Below are 23690 nucleotides of genomic sequence, written 5' to 3'. Positions count from 1 at the left end.
GCCTAGATTATGCTTTCAGTTTGAATAGAAATCTTATACAGTACAGTTTGTCGATCTAAAATGGTAATTGTGCATTAACAGCTGTCAACCATGTCGGTACGCAAATGCGCTGTCAGAACTTATTTACACAACGCATTTTTAATTTTGGTCGCGCATGCGGACCACTTATGTGCACCCCTGCTTATACAGTTGTGTACCTGAAGTAATGAAAGTGAAACTTAATTAACTGACTGAACTGATATAAACCATAGATATGTATGATATGAACGATCCTCTAAATATAAATTTTACTGGATTTTTAAATTATTATTATTTTTTTTTTACAATATTTACTAAAAAAAAAAAAAAAAGCATGGTTACTCCCTGAAAATACTGCATTTATAACAAAATAAAATAAGTACATTTTAAGATATCTACCCAACTAGATTCCAAATGGCTCCTTTTGCCAAAGTTTCCAATTTTGTATTCTATAAAACTGAGGAAGTAACTTTGCTAATATATTTTTCATCAGTGAAATCAGATTTTCTTTGGGAGAATATGAGTGGTTCAGAGATGGGGAGTAACTAGTTACATTTAACGGAATTACATGATTTAATTACAAAATAAATGTAACTGTTTATTTGTTAACTGTTGTATTTCCAATCTAGATTTATGTATATGCTTTTTTTTTTTTTTTTTAAGCATTGTTAGATGCCGTCATAGCTATGCAAAGATTTGATTAAAAAAAAGGAAAAAAGAAAAGACAGTATTATTGTCAGTCTTGTCTTGTGTTTCCCGCCCTCTTGTGTCCTTATATGGTTATTTTCCTGTCCTTGTTTAGTTTGATTAGTTAATATGATTTCGTTCAGCTGTGTTTAATTATCTTGTGTATATTAGTTCCTTGTTGTCTGGTCTACTCGTTACTCGCGGTGTTCCTGCCCTGCCCGGATTAAAGACTGTTTAATTTGAGTTTCCTCCTCGTCTCGTGTTCCTCGTTCCTCCCCGCTGAGTGCACCGTGACAATTGTAGCTATAAACTATATCTTCATTTGATTTTAAATCTGTAACTCAGAATGATCTCAAAGTAAAAAGAGCTGTTAATGTCTGATTTTGTGTTGGCTGGGCTTTAAAATCAAATTTTTACCATCTTAATTCAAGTGATGAAGGATTTTGAGAAGTCTAACAGTAATCACACTGTAAAAATGCTGGGTGAGATGTGTGTGTGCTGTGTGTGTTCATTTGAATAGGTGAAATGCAGAGCACAAATTCGGAGTATGGGACACCATCCTTTCCTTTCGTTTCCTTTAATGCTTCACCTGTTTTATTATAAACTGTCACCCTAGTGTCTGAATGTTAAAGCTGATTTTATTCCATATAGACCCTTAAAAATATAACACACTTTACAACAAAATACTATAGGCACTACAGTTATTACCAGAGTATTTATCCACCATCAAAAATAAATAAATAAATGTCCCATGATTTGTAGCAATGGCTCTAGTCATGATTATGGTATATACAGCTCTCACAGAAGTCACTTTCAAACCAAGGAGCTTTCTGTTGATCAGTGCAGTAAATTTGTCCAACTTGAACCCGAGCAAAATCTCCAATCTTTTACCCTCAAAAAAATTCTCAGTTACACGAATTGCTATTACATTTGCCAAACAATGGTAAATGTGACCATACCCATAATATAAATAATATAATATAAAGACTTGTCCAATCAAATTCAGTGGACTCAAACTGTTAAGGCCTGTTCACACTAAGAAGGTAACTATTAAGATAACTATAACAACAACTTGAGCCCTTTAAAGTCAGTTGGATTTTGATTGGCTGTCAATGTTTTTATCATGCATCAGCTGGAAAGGGCTTCATTTTGAAAGTAATTCCAGTGACATTTTCATCAATGTCAATATAGTTCGAATTAGAATGTTTGATAAAACATTACAGTTATAGTTATCATTCTAGTTTTAATCCTCAGTGTGAACTTAATTCACGGTTATTTCTTCTCTCTCTCTTCTCACACTCCTGAGCTTGATCTCTCATCCTGACCGCCTGGTGTTGCTGAAGGAGCTGGACTACACCTAGCTGACTGTGTGCCCTTGCAACGTCCTCCGCTGTTTCTCTCCAGCTGCTCCTTATAGCGGGATCAGCCCCTTTGTCTAGCAGAACCTTGAGGGCCTGTGGATTGAATCACAAATGTAGTGAGAAAGGACAGACACAGGTAAACATTTATAAAGACATTTATTTCCTACATTTTCATCTCAATTGTTTTTAATATTTCATAATATTACAGTTTTTACTGTATTTTTAATCAAATAAATGCAGCTTTGGTGAGCATAAGAGGCTTTTTTCAAATACTTCAAATGATCTCAATTATTCCAAACTTTGGATTGGTAGTGTATGAACTTATGGAAACCATACAAATGAGAGAGAATCAACACACCTTGCAGTGACCCCTCTCAGAGGCCAAGTGCAAAGGTGTCTGTCCGAGCCTCTCTACAGCGTTCACATCTGCCCCATAGTGCAGCAAGAGTTTGGCAGCCTCAACATTGTCCCTGAGTGTTGAGTAGTGCAGTGGTGTCATTTTGAGGTTGTCCCTGTCCTCAAGTCCTGCTCCATTCAGAATCAACAAGTGCACCACAGCCCTGGAGCCACTGCGGGCAGCCAGATGCAGCGGAGACGCCACATCTCCATCCCTGACATCAACCTTAGCCCCTCCTGTTAACAGCTGCTGGAGGATCTATGGGGAAGGAGAAGATACGGCTTAGATGCGACAGATGAAAAGTAGAGAGTAAAAGAAAGATCAAACGGTGCTAAGGAGACAGGAACAGAACACTGCCCTTCACCCACACAAATGCCATCTGTTTCACAGCGCGCAGTTGGCGTGACTCTGACAGAACACAGCCAAAAGGGCAGCAAGACCTTGAATTCACAGTCTTGGCAAATGCAAGCTATGCTGCGGTAATAGGGTTGATTGGAAACAAATGCATTGAGGTGTTTATAGGACACTTCATTTATACAGATTTTTTTGGGGAGAGCACTGATTACATGATCAGTGCCGGATAACATTGGATAGCATAACATTAGTATTATTACAGTTGTTGTAAAGTAACTAGCATGTCACACTGCCAATTTTATGTAGCATTTTATGTGTCATCAAGCTGCATTTAATACAGCGTTCCACTAGCCAATGTTCCAGCCACAAACATCATTTACACAGTCTCTGGTGTTTTTCTGGTGATTTCCCTGAAAACAGTTGGTAGATGTGATGTTTTGCCCATCAATTTTTATGGGCAACAGTGGTATTTTCAGTTAAATGAACAAACAGTAGTAATATTTAGCTGAAAAATTTAACTCATAATTAACTCAAAGGAGGCACCACCCATAATTTGTTCAATGACCGCACTGAAAAAAACAAACAAAAAAACTTTGAACCAATAAAAAAAAATGTATTCATCTTTCTCAAATAATATGTATGGTTTGGTTCAAACCTTAAATTTTGATTTCATATTAATTAAAAACATTTCCTTTCAAAAAGACAAAGCAATCATAAAAAAGTGAAAAGATTATTGATTATAAACACCATATATACAGTACATCTTTAGACACAAGCCAAAATGTTTCTTACTGTTGGTAAATATAATATTTTGGGGGGATTTTTACAATTCAGTTAGCTATTGTATGAAGCTAGAATTTTAACTTAAGAAAAAACTGAAAACATGTTGTCAATGTTTAATTTATTTAACTTAATATGAATAAATAGATTTTTTTTTCCATGGGAAGTGTTATTTTCAAACTGAACAGAACTGATTTAAACCAGAAACCATGATTTTCAATTACACCAATATAAAAATGGTATTAATATTATTATTATTATTTTCAGTGCATCTTGCACATTGGAAAGTATTTGAGAAAACCTAAAGTTGCACTGCAACTTCTTAAACCTCTTTAAACCAGGTTTAAAAGGTTGACATTAGGAGTCATTCTTAGAATGAACTAGTAGCAGGACTTGTTAGGTTAATGAAATCAAATCTTTGAAAGACCAAACAAACGATGGTTGCAGGGATTGAAATTAACTTTTTCACTCACCAGCCAATTTGGCTGCTAAATTGTTAAGTTACCGGCCATTCATAACTTCTACTAGCCAAAAAAAAAAAATACAGAAATAAACCAATAGCTTGAGGCTGTCTACACTGGACGTGACAAAGCGACCGTTGCAAATAATTTTGTGTCAGTACTAAGGGTGCGCGATATTGACCAAAAAAATTATATCTCAATATTTTCTGGGATTTTATCGATAAAGATAAATAGACAATATTTTGCTGAGTGTGCTATTGTGCTGATATCTTAAGGACTACCGTGCACAGCTGCAGCTTTTGATATTCTTCATATTCTGTGTGGTGGTCAGTTCACAGCAGTGATAGAAATGAATCTTTTCCAATAAGTTTAAATTGATTTTAACATTTTATGGGCATTTTTACCTTTATGATGCCATTTTTTTCTAAAAGTGTGCATCATCTTTTGAGTCAAATTCTTACATTTAATCAATCAGTTATAATAATAATACATTTAGGCTGTTACTAAACAGTATTAAGAAAATTCATCTTTGCAGAAGTTTATGGCATTTAGATGTATTTCCACATGTTAATGCAGCTTAGAGGGACATGGAATGCTTTAACCTGCAGTTACAAATCCATAAATAAAGTTTTGATATTTTAAACATGAAATGTTGAATACTGATATTTGAAATTATTTAAAAAATGAAAAGATACTTTAAATGTAAAATTAAAACCGCCAATAGGTGGCAGCAAGTCACTGTTAATAAGTGAGTCATTGCGATTGAACCGAATCATTTAAACGGGTGATTCATTCAGGAACGAAACACTGTCATGTTGCTCAGAGACGCAAGAGTTTTAGAATGTTTTTTTTTTTTTTTTTTTGGCGAAATAGAGAAAAAACCGGCCATATGGTGTCTAAAACACAACTTTTTGTTTATTGAACTGTTGTATAAAATCAATATCACATTTGTAAACATGCTGATTCTTTAAGAAAAAACGGCACTCTTCGTGTGATATTGATTAACTATATGAATGATATGAATATATACATTTTCTGCCCCCTTATCTTGAATTATGTGATCATTCTTAATGCATATTAATAGACTGAATTCTAACCAGTCGTCTCTAACCAGACTTCATCATGTGTGAGTGCACTCTGTAGGTGTGTTTTGTTTGGTTTTTGCAATATACTCGATAATGTTATGATGTCTCACGAGTTCAGTTTTTGCACTAAACCTGCGCAGATCTGGCTTGCATGAACTTCCCCAAGAAATTAATGAGTGAACATAACTTATGAAAAGTAACCCGCCAGTGATTTGACGACGTTACCCGCCACAGCTGATTTTTACCCGCATTTGGCGGGTTGGCGGGTGTTAATTTCAAACCCTGGATGGTTGGTTGCTTGTTGGTCTAAGCCCATAGTCAATCACCTTCTTGTCTCCTGAGCAGGCACAAAGATGCATGGCCGTGCGGCCGTTAGGACCCCTCATATTTGCATCTGCACCTCGGTGGAGCAGTAGCCTCACCCCTGCCTCATTCCCCACCAACACCGCCAGCTGCAGGGGGCTCATGCCCACACCCTTTCCTCCCTCCACGTCTGCCCCATTATCTAGCAGGAGCTCCGCCACATCGCCCCAGCCTCCAAAAACTGCCCAGTGCAGGGGTGTCCACTTATGAAAGTCCTGGGGATTCGGTGAAGCCAAGTGCTGCAGCAGAACCCGAGCCGTGCCCAGGTGTCCGCTGGCTGCAGCCAAGTGAAGGGGCGTCTGGCCGGAGCTGGACCTCGCTGAATGTGACGCCCCCTTCTGGAGGAGAAAGTTTGTGGTCTCAGGGTTTCCTCCACTGCAGGAGCGGTGCAGGGGCGTGCAGCTGAAGAAATCCTGGCTATTTACCTCCACCTGGCCGGTTTGCAACAGGAACTTGATCAGCATGAGATGACCCTTGAAAGAGGCGTGGTGGACAGCTGTCCAACCATACGGGTCCCTGGAAGTACAAAATGGCCCAGTCAGCAAAAAATATGGCTATATATTTATTTTGGGAATAGCACAACAAGCTTTTTCATGGTATTAGACATTACTATTTTTACACTGGTACCTTTTGTTACTAACGTGTGTGACACTGTAATAATACTTACAGTGGAACATATCATGGAAAGCGTGACATAAACAACATTATAGCAAAAATACTGTCGACAGAAAAGTGACAAGTATAATTTTTTATATTAAAAGTTAACATATTTTCTCCTAATTCATAGTTGACCCAAATATGAAAATTCTGTCATTATTTACTGAAACCTGAGAGGTTTATGTTCCCCCCTTTGAATGTCCAGGTAACCAAACGTATCCAAAAAGGGAATAAAGGCATTATAAAATAAATCCATATGAATGGAGCTAAATTGATCCACGTCCTGTGAAGAGATACTTTTAGAGAGATCTCTTTATATGATGAACATGTTTATTTTAAGGCTTTAAACATAGTTTAATGATAACTTCTAAACCATTAGAGACAGACCTACTGTGAGCTACAAGGTTTTTAATTGATGGTATATGCTTTTGTTGAATCCTCCGGCTTGCATTTATATATTTTTTAAGTAATAGTGTTTAACTGCAGGAAGTCTGGTGAGAAACTTACATTAACCACGATTCTCCCAATCAGAGAAATCTCCGGCACTTTTACACTCTATATGAGAGCAAAAACTTAACATGGAAAACTTAGCTTATATCATTTGTCACTTTATCAGCTTCAAAATCAGATCATTAAAAAATCTGCAATATGGCCCCTTTACCAGATTAAACATCTTAAAAAAAAGAATCATTTGGAATTACATGAAAATAATGGCAATTATTTTGGATGAACTATTCCTTTAAGGTTCTAGATCACTAACTGGCAGTTAGCAGGCACGCCATGTTCCAGCATGGCCTTGACTTGGTCCAGACATCCATCCCAAGCAGCATAGTGCAGCCTGCGCTCATCCAGAAAGGAGTTTCTGGGTTTGGGCCGACGGTGGATCCTCCACTGTCTGGTCCCTGCAGCTGTCCGGACCTTCCTCTCCACAGACCCCATAGACACCGAGTCATGGAGCTCCAACAACCTCCAGTACACCTCTGGGCCTGCGTGGGCCATGGCAGGAGGATAGTCTGTAGAGGAAAAAGGAGGAAATTGATTTACAAGGTACTCCTTTCAAGTTTCATTGCTCATTAGATTATACTAAAATGTTGTACAGTTGTACAAATTCGTTTCTGGATAACTACACTAATTCCACCAGGGGGTGGTAAAAGTTTACAGCAGTTAGAAGATTCTCAGCCAGTTTGGTTGCATCATTAAATTGGACCGTTTCTGACCTACATTTAAAGTGTGATCAATTTTAAGAGTGTGTAAATCACTGGAGCAGTTGCGTAACCTATAATGTCATTGTCCCAATGGCTCTAGAAATTCTATATGGATCTTTCAGTGAATGTTTTCAAAGACTCTTCTGATTTGTCTTTCTGCTGTAATTCCATCTAGAGACAGTTGTCATGGTAACAATGGCTGCAATTTTACTATTTTAGAGGTTTTCATTAACTTTACTGGCAGTCTGTCGTATAGAGGACAAACAACACATGGAAAACATTTTAGTGATATTAGAATTTCATTGTAAGTCTATAAAATATTTTCGCTCACTTGTCCTGTTACAGTACGTATCATGTTCATTTTGCTTATTGGGATCTTTCACAATTCAATGCATTTTTAATGTTTGGAGTGAGTATACTACCATTAGGTTTCCATCAGGGTGCACCATGCAGAAATTAATTGAGAAATGCCTTTTAACTTCAAAATCAATTCCTGAATATGAATTGAGATAGCAAATTGAATGCATAATTTAAATAAAATACAATTCTAAAAGTCTAAAAGTCTAGGATTTTTTGCCCATTTTATCGCTCACCTGGCAAAAATTCTAAATCTCTCCACAACGAGCCACACAATCTGAGATACGTATCATGTATGTCTGTAACACAGAAGTTTAACACAAATTGTATGAGCAATAGTTTTAGTAATGCATGCCTCATGTTTGTTTTAAATTAAAGTTACTTTTTTTTTTTTTTTTACCGAAAAAAAAAAAAATCATTTAATTCCAAACCTGTATGACTTTCTGTAATTTGTGGATTTCTGAAGAATGTTGGTAGTGCTGGTTCTGGTGACCATTGACATCCATTGTATGGGTCAAATAAAGACATTTCTCTAAATATCATCTTTTATGTTCAACGGAAGAACGACACAAGGCTGAGTTAAATAATGACAGAATTTCAATTTTTGGGTGAACTATTCCATTGTGCAGTATGTGCATCATACTGACAGATGAAAAGTTTAAATTACAGTTTAAGTGTTTTTCTTAGTGTGAAAGCGTGTTCCACATCAAGCTATGAGCCACAGGAGATCTGGAGGCGTGTATGGCCTGTCATGTCGTGGGAGTTTGGGATTATGTGGGCGGACAACTGGCTCCTGCCCTTGCCTCCTGCCTTGCCATTTATCAAGGCAAAATATCTTTTAAAAACATGCGAATGCACAGATACACTGCTGCTGAGGAAGATTAACAATTAGGCATCAAGATGATGCTATTTTGTAGAATTTACAGTGAAATTATTTGAGTAATATTTCTTAGTAATGGCTATTAAACTCCTATTTTAATGGTACCCCAAACAATTATCAGTTCATAAGACAACTTGCATCTTGTAAATTCAAATTAGCATTCACATAAATACACATAACCAGAATTCCAACTGAGTTGACTGGAAACGAGACAGAAGTTACCTGTGAGTGCCAGTTACTCCATGATGTCTTGCTTCTCTCCAGTGTGCTGTTGAACAGATTTCTCAGGGTGACATAACATGTAAGTCCAGTCTTTCCACCCCCTCTGATATCGTTCATCAAGTGTTTTATGTTCATCTGAGGTTGCTATGGTGAGAATGGGCTTTTAGAGCACTGTTATTGTATGATGGCACAGACGAGAGAGGGAGAGAGAGAGAGAGAGAGAGAGAGAGAGAGGGAGGTTTGAGGCTGCGCATGCCTGATGGTTGCTGTGGCACAATTACATACACACTGCATGCAATTATCTCTTTTATTGTATTCTATGTAAAACACTTTGAATTACCATTGTAATCGAAATGTGCTATAAATCTACTCGTCTTGTTTGATCACTTTGCTTATTGTGATGTTTCACAATTCAATGCATTTTTTATTTCTGAAATGAGTATACTCATTCAAAATGTAAAAATACCATTTGGTTCCATCAAGGTTGTGCACAATGCAAAAATGAATCAAGAAATGCCTTTTAACTTCAAATTCAATTCCTGAAAATGAATAGAATGAAGCAGAATTCTAATCGAATTAAACTAATGTAATTGCTGTAAGTGTAGGATACTGGTGGCAAAATTAAATGACTGTTAATTGGTCTGACAGAACTGGACTTCACAACACATCTGTTCAACATATCATGGAATAATTGTTTTGTATTTCTGCATAATTAATTATACAATTATTCATGTCTTTTCACGCAACATGTTAGACTAATGAAATTCCTTTGCTGCATGACATTGTCAAATTCCATTGAATCATAATGTATTAAATACCTGTTTGTGGCCAGTTCAATTCAATTTCCCATTCATGAATCAAAAGACAGCCACTTTGTACAGTATATGTATATATGTACACACAGAGGTTAAGAGGTTTCAGTTGTTTTTGTTGAATTGGCCATTACAATACCCATAAAACGAACTATTGCCGAACAACCTGCGATGGAATGAATCTGCTGGAACATTGAAAATGATGGACCGGTCCCCCCAAAGTCCGGACCTCAAACAAATTTGGGGCCAGTTAAAAAAATATACTGGACAGATCTATTGTACATTCAAAGAAAAGCCTTTGTCTTGGGTTGCAGAAGGCACGGGATAACATTAGTGCTGAAGTTCTCAGGGAATATATTGACACTATGCCAGAGAGATGTGCTGCTGTAATTGCTGTAAAATGTGGACATATCAAATATTAAAAGTGGCTAAAAACAGTACAACTCTGATACTTGTGCTCAGAGCAACCATTGCATGAACATTATGAAATGAAATTATGTTTTGGAGGCAAAAAAGGTCAATATTACCAGCACGAGAATCTATTTCGTTAAAAAATTATTACAGAGAACGGTTGAATACACGTAAATTGAATGCTACTTTTAAATGTTACATTTTTTATGTCTAAAATGCTTGTTAAACAAGTTTAAATATATGTAACATTATGCTGTATTCACCCAAATAAATTCAGTTTGTCTTGTATTTTGTCCATGTGTTCTTGCTTAATAATAAATGTTCATATTTTGATTATTGCTGTTGCCTCTAGTAATTCTTTGTGTGATTTTTAATCTCCAGTCCATTTTAAGCCAGCAATGTAATAATTTATACACAGGGGTGCACATAAGTTTTTCAGCCTGGTTCTCATATGAGAACCTGGAGATTTGGTTTGGTCCTCACACGGGCCATGGCATATAGTGTGACCCATAAAATATATTAAAACAATTATTAATAATAGTGATAATAATATCATTGCACTTTATTTAGTTATATATATATATATATAAATATAAATAATCAAGTGTGATAATCCTATTTTATTTTAAAATAAAAAGGCAGTATTACATACAAATGCAATTGTTTTATAGTAAACTTAAAAATAAAATGTTAATATTTTTTATTATTATTTTTATTTTAATTTTCATCATTTTCAAACGTAAAATCAGCGAGCTTTTATTTTGGCGGGTTGCCGGTAAGTAAGTATTATGCGCTTCCGGGTTTAGCGCTGCTGATGGAATTGCGTCAGTGAAGTGAATGAAATGTCACAGACGGTTTTGCTTTGAAAACGACAGCGGTAGCCTAGATTATGCTTTCAGTTTGAATAGAAATCTTATACAGTACAGTTTGTCGATCTAAAATGGTAATTGTGCATTAACAGCTGTCAACCATGTCGGTACGCAAATGCGCTGTCAGAACTTATTTACACAACGCATTTTTTTATTTTGGTCGCGCATGCGGACCTGCGGACCACTTATGTGCACCCCTGTTTATAAACAATAGTTGACTTAAATAAAACAACCCAGGATGCTGGGCAAAAACATTTAACCCAACCATCTGGGTCAAAATAACCCAGCATGTGTTCTGTCCAATATTTACCCAGCGCTGGGTTGCCAGATAACCCAAGTTGAGTTGTTTTTAACCCAGCATTTTTTCGTTTTTTTTAGTGTAGATACTCTGGTAAAGTTTGTGTAATGAAATCAAATGGTCTTGTCATGCTCAGTTTGTAATGGAGTTCACATTTCCATGTCAGAAAGGTCTTATTTAAGACTTCCTGCTGTTCAGTGGTAAACCAGCAACCATACAAATAAACAATTTCGTGAAATCCAAGATATGAATATGACATCATCTTTCCTGCAGTTTATTTAGCTTTGAGTATTGAATCTGAATGTTGTGATAACAGCGGGTGGTTTTTGGGTGGTGGAGGAAGGGCCGTTTTTTATGGGCCTAGGGCAGTCACTTCAAGAGCACATCATGTTTGTTTGGTTTCCCAGCAGGTTTTCAGCAATTGACCTTCATCAAAGTACATGCACTGACCCACAAGAGGGCAATGTCTGTCTAGCAAAGATTTATTATTACACTGAGCCACTAGAGGTGCTGTTTTAAACATTCATTTGCCTGCTTGTCCAGCAGTCGGTCTTATATTATATTATATTAGAAGAAGACATCAGTGAACCGAGACCTCAGTTGGTCCAGTGTGTCATAATGTTGTGATATAATGTCGTCTATGCGCACAGTTCCAACCGACCACACCTGTTTTGCACTGTTCAACTGCTGATACGTGGCATTTCTGTGTCTTACGTACTGATTGTTTTAGTAAATCTTTGAGGAAAAGTAGTTTGAACATTTAAAGGTATATAGTTCAAAAGATACGAACTGTTCAATCTGTTCTATTCAAAATCTGCATGACTTTCGTTTCGCTTTGAAGCACAAAGGTATTTTGAAGAATGTTCATGCTGCTCTTTTCCTTACAACAAACAAACGCTCCAAAAGGGATCAAAAACAATTTAAAAGTATCACAGTTTGAATTTAAGTCACTAATTAATTTACGGTTTGCTGGAAATATTCCAGTTCATGGTATTTAATTTGCAGTTTCACTTGTTTAAACATAGTGTGTCACAATTGCTTTAAAACCTGTTTTATAAGAAACAAGGATAACACTTAACTAGAAGCCTAAAAGTATTTTGCATTAATTTAATTCACCTTATAACATCATATAATCTCATTAATTATTTTAACCACAGTTATAATACATTATAATGTTATTCTAGAAATTGTTCTACCATTAGAAAGTACTGAATTAGAACACATGACAAACAACAAGGAATAACAAATATTATAATGCATTTTAACTTTGGCTACAATTATTAATGAAAATATACTAAAATGCATTCCAACATAATTAATGAATACCTTTATAATGCATTATACATATAGAATTCAAAGAAAGTGTAAAAAATCTGTAATCAAAAACTGATATAAAACTGTTGAATAAGGGAAAAACAACATGTTTTAAAAACAAAACTGCATTAACTAGATATACAGTATGAGAACACATATTAACTCCCATGGTTATAAGTGAGTGCAATATTCAGTCATTTATGTGTTATTCATTACTAAAAGGTTAGTCTATATGGATGGATACAACCCCCAGAATCCCTAGTCACTGGTTATGACATCCATATGAAGCAGATAAAAACCATCCCAGTCATTGAGCAAGGCTTTCTCATTTAATATATGCGGAGATACCATAATCCATGTTAGACCGATTCATAAACCAAACTCTGAAACTGGCCTGCCCACTGGTATGCAGGGGTTCTGCTCCTAAAATCTGCCAAAGCTCTCACAGAATGGTGCGTTCACGTTATTTAACCACTCCACTGACACAGCAATTACCGTTAAGAGCTCTAACAGATGGATTGAGTCAGTGGCTGGATGATAATTCAAACATCATATTCTAAAAGCACAGAGCGTTCAGGTTACTGAACGGACATGTATGTGTGTAGAGAACTGCATGTATACGTATAGTTTAGAGAAGAATATGCGTCTTTCATAAATCAAATGACAAACATGCCTTGATGAAGATGAGCAGTGTGGGAATTACACAATGGCTTTCAAGGGGTCGACTTTAGAAATAGAACATTTAGGGCACAAACCACAGTCCAAAAAAATAAGTTTTTGGGATTTAAATTTATTTATTATTTATTTGGGAACTATTTTTAGCTACTGCCCCAGTGACAATTATGCTTAGGAGCTGACCTTAATGGTTACTTATATTTCTAAAACTCAATATGAAATCACCTTGTAAAATAGTTATGTTTTTCACTGAGATCGTGATATTCATGTTTTGTCAATATTCTGCAAAATGCTCAAGGACAATACTGTTGCTATGGTTACCTACTCAAATAAACATTAATAAAATAATAGGTACTTGAGACTTTTTTCATCTCATAATTCAGACATTTTTCCTGGCGATTCTGAGTTTATAACTCACAGGTTTGAATTTTTTGCAATTCTGAGAAAGTCAGAGATGCTAGATATAAATGTTCAATTCTAAAAACAAAAGTCTAAATTAAATTTTTTATTCAAAAAAAAAAAAAAAAAAAATGTTTTAATTGAATTGCAGGTAGAGTCCTGCACGGGCCTCAAATATAGGCCCTAGCCGGCCTGGCCCAGCTTATTAGAATTATTTTATTTTATTTATTTTATTTCCCCTTCTCCCAAAACAGCTTATAGGCCTACTACTGTTTCAGCTATTAAAATAGTTCAGTTTTTGTATGTAATGATAAATTGATTATATATATATATATATTTATATTTTTTTTTATTAAGTGAATTTATGAAAAACGTTTGGAGCATTTTTTGTTTGTCAAATGTAAGTTTTTGTTTTTTAAAGTAACGACCAAGTGGCAAGAGTTGATCATAGCCTATGTTTGATCAATTTAGCCTTTTCTCAAATCATCAAGACTTCATTAAAAATCTATAGATATAAAACAGTTCAAGCATATCACTATGTTAGTTTAAACGTTTAACCTAGATAAATGTGCACTATAGGCGCATAATTGTTTGAATGGAGAGTGGACATGGAGGCGCCAGCGCGATGTGGAAACAACTTAAAATACGCTGTCATTTTTGCTCAAAAAGGTAAGAGTAATACATCATTCGGAACTGTAAAGGGTCTACTTTTATTTGTGTGCACTCATAATACCAACAAAACAAGAAAACAAACAGTATGAACTTTCTGCCGTCTCGGTCTTGAACAGGAGCGCTTCACAACAGGTCCAAAGCCAGCTATGATGTCACCGAGGTCCGGACCTCAGTAAATTTCTCATGTTCAAAAATAAAATTTGTTTTCTGAATGACTAATTTGCTGATAAACTCTTCATATGAATGTCAGCATTTGACACTAGTACACAGATCTGTAGAACAAGTAGGTTCCAGAATGAAATGAAATACGTAAACACTAGCCTTGTATAAGTCTATGCTATGTCATTCAGTTAAATTAGTTATTTTAAATTAGATGTTAAAATTAGATATTAAATTTAAATAAATTAGTAAAATTCAGTAGTTAAATTTTCACAAGTCATGCTAAAAACATTCATAAGAGCACTAGACAAACTTATCTATATTGCAATGGTTATTAATAAAAACTGTAACAGAAATATGTATTGTTGCATGAATAATAAACAGCTGATAAAATTATCCACCCCTATCTATAGTAAAGTTTTAACAAATTTTGATGCAATAAATAGGGTATGATTTAAAAATGAGCATCCCTCCAAAACAGAGAAAACATCTTTCACACTTCTTTTAAAGTGTTTATAGTGTATATATTTAATTGTATTTGTTGAGGTTATTATAGCACAATTCTGCTTATTATAGCACAACACCGCCCCCTCCCCCCTGGACCTCACTAATTTTCAAAGCCTGGCTATGTCCATGCTTCACAATGATGAACCAAAACTCAGCGAATACTTGCCTCACAGAAATTATAAATATATCTATAAAGTTTTTAATTACTACTTTAAAACAAAATAATTCAAATCGAAAACAAAAACTCTTTCATTATCAGAATCGTCAACTTCATCTTTGCGAAACTAACTAATAAAACACTATTTTAATAATACAAATATCTCTTTACTATTTCCCCCCGACACATTCATGGTAATTACATTTGCTGGGTTTTGCGGCAAGCTTTAGCCTATTGGGTGCACTTGCACGTGGAACTCTTCCAGCTGCACTGAAGGCACTCGCTGCTGCTGCTGCTGCTGGCGGAGACAGTACACTGTGCGAGCTGCTCTTGTCAGCTGCGGTAGCATGGTCTCGTGTTGTTTCCAGGTGCACTTAGGGCATGTCCGAATCCACTTTTGCTAGTTTAACGATGGGAAAAAGGGTTGGCGCATGGTCTAAAGCCCAAAACACACTTCATGATTTTAGCAATCCTATAAGATCACTGCATGTCACTCTGTGCGACATGGATCTAATAAACTTGGCTATGACGTGCGTAGACTGTACGATGATGACAGCTTTTGACTCGTACGCTATGATGCACGATACTATAGAAGAATAAAACGTCATCAGCATTAGGGTTGTAATGATATGAGATTTTCACAGTATGATAATCATCATAAAAATATTACGGTTTCACGGTATATATTAAACAATAATACTTATCAGTAACAATGACTCTTAAAAGAATAAGAACAAGTTATTTGAGTGAACAAATCCTTTATTACAACAAACATTTTAATGAAAGTATTGAAGTCTCCCTTCTGAAAAAATATAAATAGGTCTAAATTTAATTTCATAAAAAAAAAATTTAAAAAATAAATAAAGCTATACACTTTATGTATATCTATATCACACTTTAACATTTTAATTACTGTTTTAAAATGTTATCAAATGAAAATTTAACAACTTATTTTTGACAAAGTTCTGTGGTATACTAAGTTAAAACATGAACATGATATGCCTTAAAAATTATTTTTAAATAAATTCATTATTATAAAGAATATTATTGTTGTTGTTATTATAACTTCGAAATACATTGTACAATGCTAATATATCTGTCATAATTTCAAGTTAAATTGAACTTTTATTTTGATGGGTTGTAGCAGACCTTTGAGTTTCAGAGTGTATTTGACAATGGTTTTTCTCAAATAAAACTAGGAAATGTTTATTTAGGCTTTTTTCTCAGAGCAGCTCTGCTGATGTTTATTTTGAGGAAAAAGTCAGAATTGTGATACATAAACTTACAATTCTGAGAAGAAAAGTCTGAATTGTGAAATATAAATTCTCTATTGTAAGAGTATTAAAAGAGTATTGTAAGAGTGAAAATCTTGCAATTTGTTTCTTCAGAATTTAATTAGTTAATATCGCACAGGCAAGAATGATTTTAGCAATGTAATGAATCTCACTTTAATCAAGGCCAAGATGTCGCATCAGGAGTTTTTGGGATTGTGTGCTACCTGTACTTAATGCTCATATATCACATTCCTGCATGTTAAAGCAGTATGTGTCGGCTTTGTTTTGTTATTTACTTGAAATGTTACATTCAAGTCACAAATCAGCCTCTCTGGAGCCAGGAGTCCAATCAGGTAGAGTCGACGCTCTACAGAAAAGCTTATTAAAGCAAAATTTGAGGTAATTAAGACACATGTGGGACCCCACAGGGCCTCTAAGCAAATCACAGCCAGAAGACCCAATTGAAAACACATGCTGCCTCTTTTAGTGTACGCCGACTCGTTCCGTTTCTTCATCGCTTCACTTTTGTCCCACTCAAGGATTTTTATGTATTTCATGCATTTGATTGGTTTCTAATGCAATTTCCAAATCTTTTATATTTTATTATTAAGTGTTTTGTTTCTCTAGTCTTCGGGGAACCTCTGAACAACAGTCGATTCTGGAATTTAATGAGGAGACTGTGCGTAACTGACTTAAACAAACAAAGATGTAGCATCCGTGGAGAGAAGATTTTCGATTTCGATTCACTGTGGTTTTAAACCTAAGACGTGTCTTGGCACCACAGATGTCCAAAAACAACCCCTCACAGAGTGGGGCATGTGTCTCTGAGGGAGAGAAAATATCTGGAATTCAATTGCACATTGTTATTAATACTTTGAAGCACACTGTGCTGTGTAAGTGACAAAACATCTTAAAAGAAGAGGATCATATTGTAGACATTGTTTTTATTTAGACGGTTGTATAGAAGCTTGTACAGTATGTGCAGCATAAGGCATCTTTACACTGCTTAGTTAAGGCTGCTCTGTGCCTGCTTTTGTGTGAAGACATAATGCCACATAAAAGCCATATCAAATTATGCCTGCTCTGAGCCACCTCAGCCCCTAGTATCAAAGTATACACTTGAAATGGCTGTGTAAATGCATTTACAGTGGGGCAAAAAAGTATTTAGTCAGCCACCAATTGTGCAAGTTCTCCCACTTAAAAAGATGAGAGAGGCCTGTAATTTTCATCATAGGTATACCTCAACTATGAGAGACAAAATGAGAAAGAAAAAAAAATCCAGAAAATCACATTGTAGGATTTTTCTAAGAATTTATTTGCAAATTATGGTGGAAAATCTATTCTATTTTGGTTTCATCTGACCATATGACTAAATACTTTTTTGCCCCACTGTATACCATTAAACAGTCTATGTAAAGATACATACAGTAAATACTTTAAAATGTTTCCGTGCCACCTTTGCAGTGTATATTAAGGCATCTTTATACAGCTGAGTGCCTGTGCCTGTTCAAAGACACAATAATGCATAAAAGCCACACTAAATTAATATTAGGGTCAGAGCAGGCTTAAAGCATGTGTAAAGTGTAAATGCATTTATGCCACCTCTGAGAAGCATTAAACATTCTGTGTAAAGAATGTTTCAGAAGCACTTCTTTGCTACTTTTGCGTAACTTTGACATTAGATTAGAAGAGCACCCAAGCAAAACAGAATGTACAAATACATATTTTTGGCCAGAAACATCTGTATGCAAGCACACAGATGCAAGCGCACTGTCCCGTTGTACATACTTAAAGTCAACAGGAAACATTTTTACTTCCCTCATCTGCGTGAAGCAGCATATTCTACAGGAAAAATATAAAGCTGGATATGATTTTACAGGAGAGCATAGCGCTGTCAAGGGAAAGGGAATGAGTTTGATTCTCAGGGTATACATAAACTGATCAAATGTTTACCTTGAAGTCACTTTGCATTAAAGCTACTGCCATTTTCATCCATCGGGTATTGATTGGATTTTAAAAAGCAAGTGTTTCATACCAGAATTGGACTGGGTATGACTGAAACTACGAAAGTTGAAAAGGAAAGTCATTTGAGGTATGCCTATTAAACCAGACAGGTCATGTGGTACAGTTTAACTTTAAAGCCACTTGCATGGCACTCTTTAGTCACTTAATATTTTATTTTTGTGCATCAATCTACTTGATTACTTAGTATATGAAACCGTGATCTGCACTCACGAAAATAAATTAAACTCTCATCGTACTCATCAATTAAATACATAATTACTGACTGAAAGTTTCTCAAATTAGTTTTTACTGCAACGTATTCTTACAATTGTTTAAGAAGTGCAGGAGATAAATATAATTTTGTTGATGGAAGTTAGTAATGCTGTTGGGTTTGCCTGAACTGTCACAAACTATTACAGACGCTGATCTTCCAGTATGTAAATAATCCTTCTCAACCTCTCGGTGTCATTTCCTTTGGAAGTTTATTTATTTACAAGACGACCTTTGCTTGTGCTTGCTTTGGCCTCAAGATGATATTTTCAGAGCAGATGGTAACCATAACCCTTTGACATTCAGTCATCACCTCATCTGTGAATCCACAATGCCCAGATGGCCAGTAATCACTGATCTTTCCTACAGATTGGGCTCATGTCTAATTCTCATTTATAAATCTCTTATAGATTTATGAAATGAGCTAATCACTGCATGCAGTCATAGGAACACAAATGTCCAGAGTTCCACACACGTGACGAGCACACACAGTCCAGCTTCAAAAAACAACCAGACATTGATATACAACTTCAGCTAACAGTTCTGGACTTTGAAAACAGTCTGCTTGCCAAATGTAATGTATGGCTCGGCTCCAATACTGGTCCATAGCGAGTTGCCTCACTATGTCTTCTGCCTACATAGGAAACTACCTTCATCCTAACCGTCATGAAACCTTAACAATTTGGAAATTTTCCAAAACACAAATATGCATAAAATACATATAATAGACATAATTGGTAAAATAATACATTTCTATTTAGGTTAAATTCTTTTATCTACTGTATATTTTTTTAGTATTTAATGATTATATGCATAATTTTTTTCTTGTCCGTCATCTTTGATGTTTTTTTTTCCACTCATATTGCATCATCTGCTTTTCTGTGAAGGATACTCGTAAAGCTGCCTTACAAACAGCTAAAATGGTTTGTGTGTGTGTGTGTGAGAGAGAGAGACTGAAATGACACAGACCTCATGCTATTTCAGCAATACTCTTCACAAGAATTTAAAGTGAGATGCAATTTAACAGCTTATCACTCTAAAGTTTACTAAGACTTTAAATATTCATCTAAAATCCATTACACATTTTTGTCACATTAACATCTGCACCATTACACTGCGTACCTGTTCAAAAGTGTGGAACATTTCAAGACAGGAGTTTATTTGATCTAAAAGTGGCATCAAGGACTGCTTGGAATGATGAAGAGGAAGATTTATTTAAGTTCCTCTTCACTTATGAGACCACTTTTCTTGGCACAAACCAAAATGCAGCCGAGCGGAAAGAACAATGCAAGCAGACCAGACCAGCCAAAGACAACAAATACTACTAGCGGCAGGTCAGACAGAACTGCTTTAACCCGCATTTAAACACCACTTAGCTTCTTAGCTTTTTTGTTATTCAAGTACAAATTAACTGTAGTCAGCTTTTTTCCCCATGTCATCTTAGCGATGCATTGCAGATATTGTGAGCTCTAAAACCCTGCCCTAACCAGCTGAAACAAGTCAAATTTATTCGAATAGAGATTTTCACAATATACACTGTTTCTAAGCAGCTTTACAGAAAATCATGACGTTAGTCCAGTGGTTCTCAACCTTTTTTTCCACCGGGCCGCACTACGGTCCAAGTGCAAGTCTCAAGGGCCGCACGCATGTCATTTACATATTACGTCATCAATACAAACAAACCAGATTTATAATATTATTTATAGCCTAAATATTATGGTATCTAAACGATTACATTTATTGAAATAAATAAATAAATAATTTTACTCACCATTCATAAAACACCTGATGCTGTCGGGAGCTGACCAATTTTGTAAAATTCTGCTCGAAAGGAGTAACAGCACAATGAAGTTGCGATTGTAAGTTGCAGTCTGTAAGACGCGCACAGAAGCGTGACTTGACACGCGACATTGCAGAAATGTAGCCTTGATCCAAATATGGAAAGCACTTTCGAATGTAATAATCTGAGGTTCTCTCCAAAGATGTTTTGCCACATTTCTGTAATTAAGGATGATTGCTGCGTAGTAGCGTATGGGTGTTTCTTTTTGCAATCCGTGATCGCGTGCAGTCGTTTTCTTATGTGCGCTGTTTTACCGGTTTCACAAAACACGAAATCGATCACGTTCGGCACGGCCCGCGAATGCCCCACCTTGGCGCCGGCCCTTTGGCCGCATTTAGATTCGTGACGGGCCGCGGGTTGAGAACCACTGCGTTAGTGTTTATAATATCTTAATATCTTCATGCCTTATAGTTGAATTTAGCAGATTAGAGCTGATAAACAATATACTGTAGTAGGGATGCACGATATTTATCGGACAGATAAATTATCGACCGATATGGGTGAAAATGACAATTTTTATCGCTCCGATAAATAAATGAAATCCGATAACTAGATCCGATAAAGTACGCTTGCTGGTAAATCAATCAATCAGTCTGATTTATCTGAGAGTCATCCACTTTCCGAGTGCAAGTGCCTGCAGCTTTAAACTGCAACGTTTAAATTCCAACATCATATTGCACATTCGCAACTTCAGCTGCCACTTCGTGGCATTCTACTAGGGGAGAACAGCTGTTTTGCCGTAGTCGTTACAACGTGACAGCTTATGTAGTTAAATGTTGCGTTTTATGGTATATACCATTTAATTCCATCAGTATACGATTCTACCATTAGTCTTTCATTTAATCTGTGTTGATTATGTTTTAAACTTAAGATAATTTTAACAATTTTTTTTCGTTTGTACAAAGATATGTCTGCTGTTAGCAACAGCACCTCAGGTAACACTGAGACTAAATATATGTGAAGAGAACAATGTAATTATTGCCTAAACATCCTCCTCATAATCCATCATTTGTATTTAAATAAATGACTGAATGCCGCATTGCGCCTTCTTGTTTAGGTTGCTAAATGATTTTTCATTTTATGCTGTAGCCGTTCCATTCGCAGCTGTTGCTTAAAGTCCCTATATAACTTCCTCATCCTTGTGCACTAAAAAGGTTGAATAGATGCATTTCTTTATGCATGAAATATTTGAATATAAATTTGTTGTTAATGAGTTGTTAATTGCAGATAAACCATATTTCTTCTGTCATAGTTCTGTTAAACCATTTCTGTTACTAAGTATTGTGGTGCCTGACACAAAAAATAAAAACATTTGAAGAGTCAGGACTGATGTTTGCTATTATAGTTAGGCCAGAGCTACTAAAATATCAGTTTCATCAGTGCATCTTAGATTTTGTATTCTCCTGGGTGCACAAACTGCAGATTATATGAAAATTATAATATAACAAATGTGAACTTATCGGTTATCGGCCATGAGAAGGACTTAATTATCGGTATTGGTCAAAATTTTCCATACCGTGCATCCCTATACTGTAGTTCACATTTTGCGATGATACAAGTTGAGATATGAAATACAGTATATATATATATATATATCGCCCAGTGCGAGTGTATGCAGATAAAGTCAGATACTTACATATCCAACTTCATAATATAATTTGGTAGCACTTTATTTTTTCACTACTTATAAGTAATTTTAAAACTACATGTCAACTACTAGTCATTAGAGTATTTAACATCTGCTAACACTGTATTTTGATGGTCCTTCAACAGACATTCTACTGACTAAGTAAATTTGCAAGTACATGTCAACTTATACTACTAACCGTAACCTAACTGTCACGTGTCATTGGCGCCAGGGAAACGAGGAGACGTGGAACTTCGGGAAAAAAATGACTTTAATGACTATTTACACCAATCTACTGACATACACAATGACAATTCAAGACCGAACACTGAGACAAGGAAACACAGGGCTTAAGAACGCTGGGGAGACTAGATAATTAACAACACAGGGCTGGGGACTAATTAACTAATGAAAACGACAAACAAGGACAGGAACAGGAACTCCAAATAAGGACACGAGAGGAGGGGAAACACAAGACGCTGAGACAAAGTCTGACACTAACAGTCTACTAATACACTGAGAACTGTTTGACATTAGTTGCTTATAGTTAGTAGAATGTCTAAAGCGGACTATTGAAATGAAATGTAGCCTATAGTTTATATTAACAAATGATTGGTCCAAAATCCTGCTCACTGAGTTATGAAAAATAACAATGAGCCATGCATTTGTATATGAATATGTAATTATTACGTGATGGCATCCGAAGTTCTGAAATGTTTAGACCATCATTCCTTTCGTCCCAAAGGACCATCATTACTTTTCATAACTCATTGGGCAATATGGATCTATGCACCAATGGGATGAAAAAGACATTTCTGACGAGTCCTGTTCCCCATCACTGTACATTAAACATCAAATATATTCTGATTGGCTGTGACTGTCATGTTGCACAGCTGTTTTGCATTCAGTGCAGACAGATAAATTGGTTGACTCTGGAAACTTGCCGCATCACGCTTGGTCATCATAGTGTCAGTAGGGTCTCTATATGCTGAGTGGGGGAGGCCAAACAAAAATCTCTCTGCCAAGATAATTCAAGGAGAAGATTCCAGACGGAACGCTATATTTTCCCAACGGTCTTGTTCATGTTTTCTCAACTCAAGTTGGCTTTTTGAATAGTGTAATTTACTTGCAGACATACTCATGTTTGTAATGTGTATTTAGTACATATGGTGGTTGCATTTGTTTTGGAGCCGGTCCAGTGTGTCTTCGGTCTGTTGGGGGGTGGGGTTGAACATGGATATGTTTTGGGAAGGCTGCTGTCTACTCAAGGGTGCTGAAGCACCGTCATATCATGTTTAAGGGCTATTCCTCTGTGTTCAGTGCAGTGACTGCTGTTTAGGCACATAGCAGCAATTTAATGTACAACCCATGTGGTCACTGTCCGATGTGTGAACAACATGAAAAACTCTAAGAAAAGATCAACTTCACAAAGGCAACATACTACACTGCTCAAAAAAAAAAAAAAAAAAATTAAGGGAACACTTAGAGCACACATTGGATCTCGATTAATAAAATATTAAAGTTGAAAAACTTTACTTATGTACATGGTGTAATTTGTTGGAACAGAATTATATG

The 23690-nt window shown here is 35.9% G+C and overlaps 1 protein-coding gene across 3 annotated transcripts; it reads right to left on the bottom strand.

Annotated features, from left to right (window-relative positions):
- Positions 1-1266: 1266 nt before the first annotated feature.
- Positions 1267-10530, bottom strand: ankrd67 (ankyrin repeat domain 67). 3 transcript variants are annotated; one of them, XM_058752123.1, is made up of 6 exons: positions 8157-10530; positions 7962-8024; positions 6924-7176; positions 5470-6022; positions 2425-2721; positions 1267-2159 (listed from the first exon to the last, which is right to left on the bottom strand). In XM_058752123.1, exons 1-6 carry the CDS (start codon positions 8266-8268, stop codon positions 1956-1958), a joined length of 1482 nt encoding a protein of 493 aa, XP_058608106.1. In that variant the 5' UTR covers positions 8269-10530; the 3' UTR covers positions 1267-1955. The 3 variants fall into 3 exon arrangements, with proteins under 3 accessions (XP_058608106.1, XP_058608108.1, XP_058608107.1); XM_058752125.1 differs by having other exon boundaries at positions 8828-10526; XM_058752124.1 differs by lacking the exon at positions 7962-8024 and having other exon boundaries at positions 8828-10525.
- Between the last annotated feature and the right edge of the window lie 13160 nt (positions 10531-23690).

Source organism: Onychostoma macrolepis, chromosome 18 (genome assembly GCF_012432095.1).
Source record: "Onychostoma macrolepis isolate SWU-2019 chromosome 18, ASM1243209v1, whole genome shotgun sequence".
In the NCBI taxonomy this organism is placed as follows: domain Eukaryota; kingdom Metazoa; phylum Chordata; class Actinopteri; order Cypriniformes; family Cyprinidae; genus Onychostoma; species Onychostoma macrolepis.
Note: the sequence above shows the minus strand (reverse complement) of the source record. Positions and strands in the feature narration are given on the sequence as shown.

Coding starts and splice junctions, on each gene's coding strand:
- ankrd67 (XM_058752123.1), bottom strand. CDS start 8,268: ATGATATTTAGAGAAATGTCTTTATTTGACCCATACAATGGATGTCAA. Junction 8,025..8,156: donor AATTACAGAAAGTCATACAG/GTTTGGAATTAA, acceptor TCTGTGTTACAG/ACATACATGATACGTATCTC. Junction 2,722..5,469: donor CCTGCTCAGGAGACAAGAAG/GTGATTGACTAT, acceptor CCTTCCCCATAG/ATCCTCCAGCAGCTGTTAAC.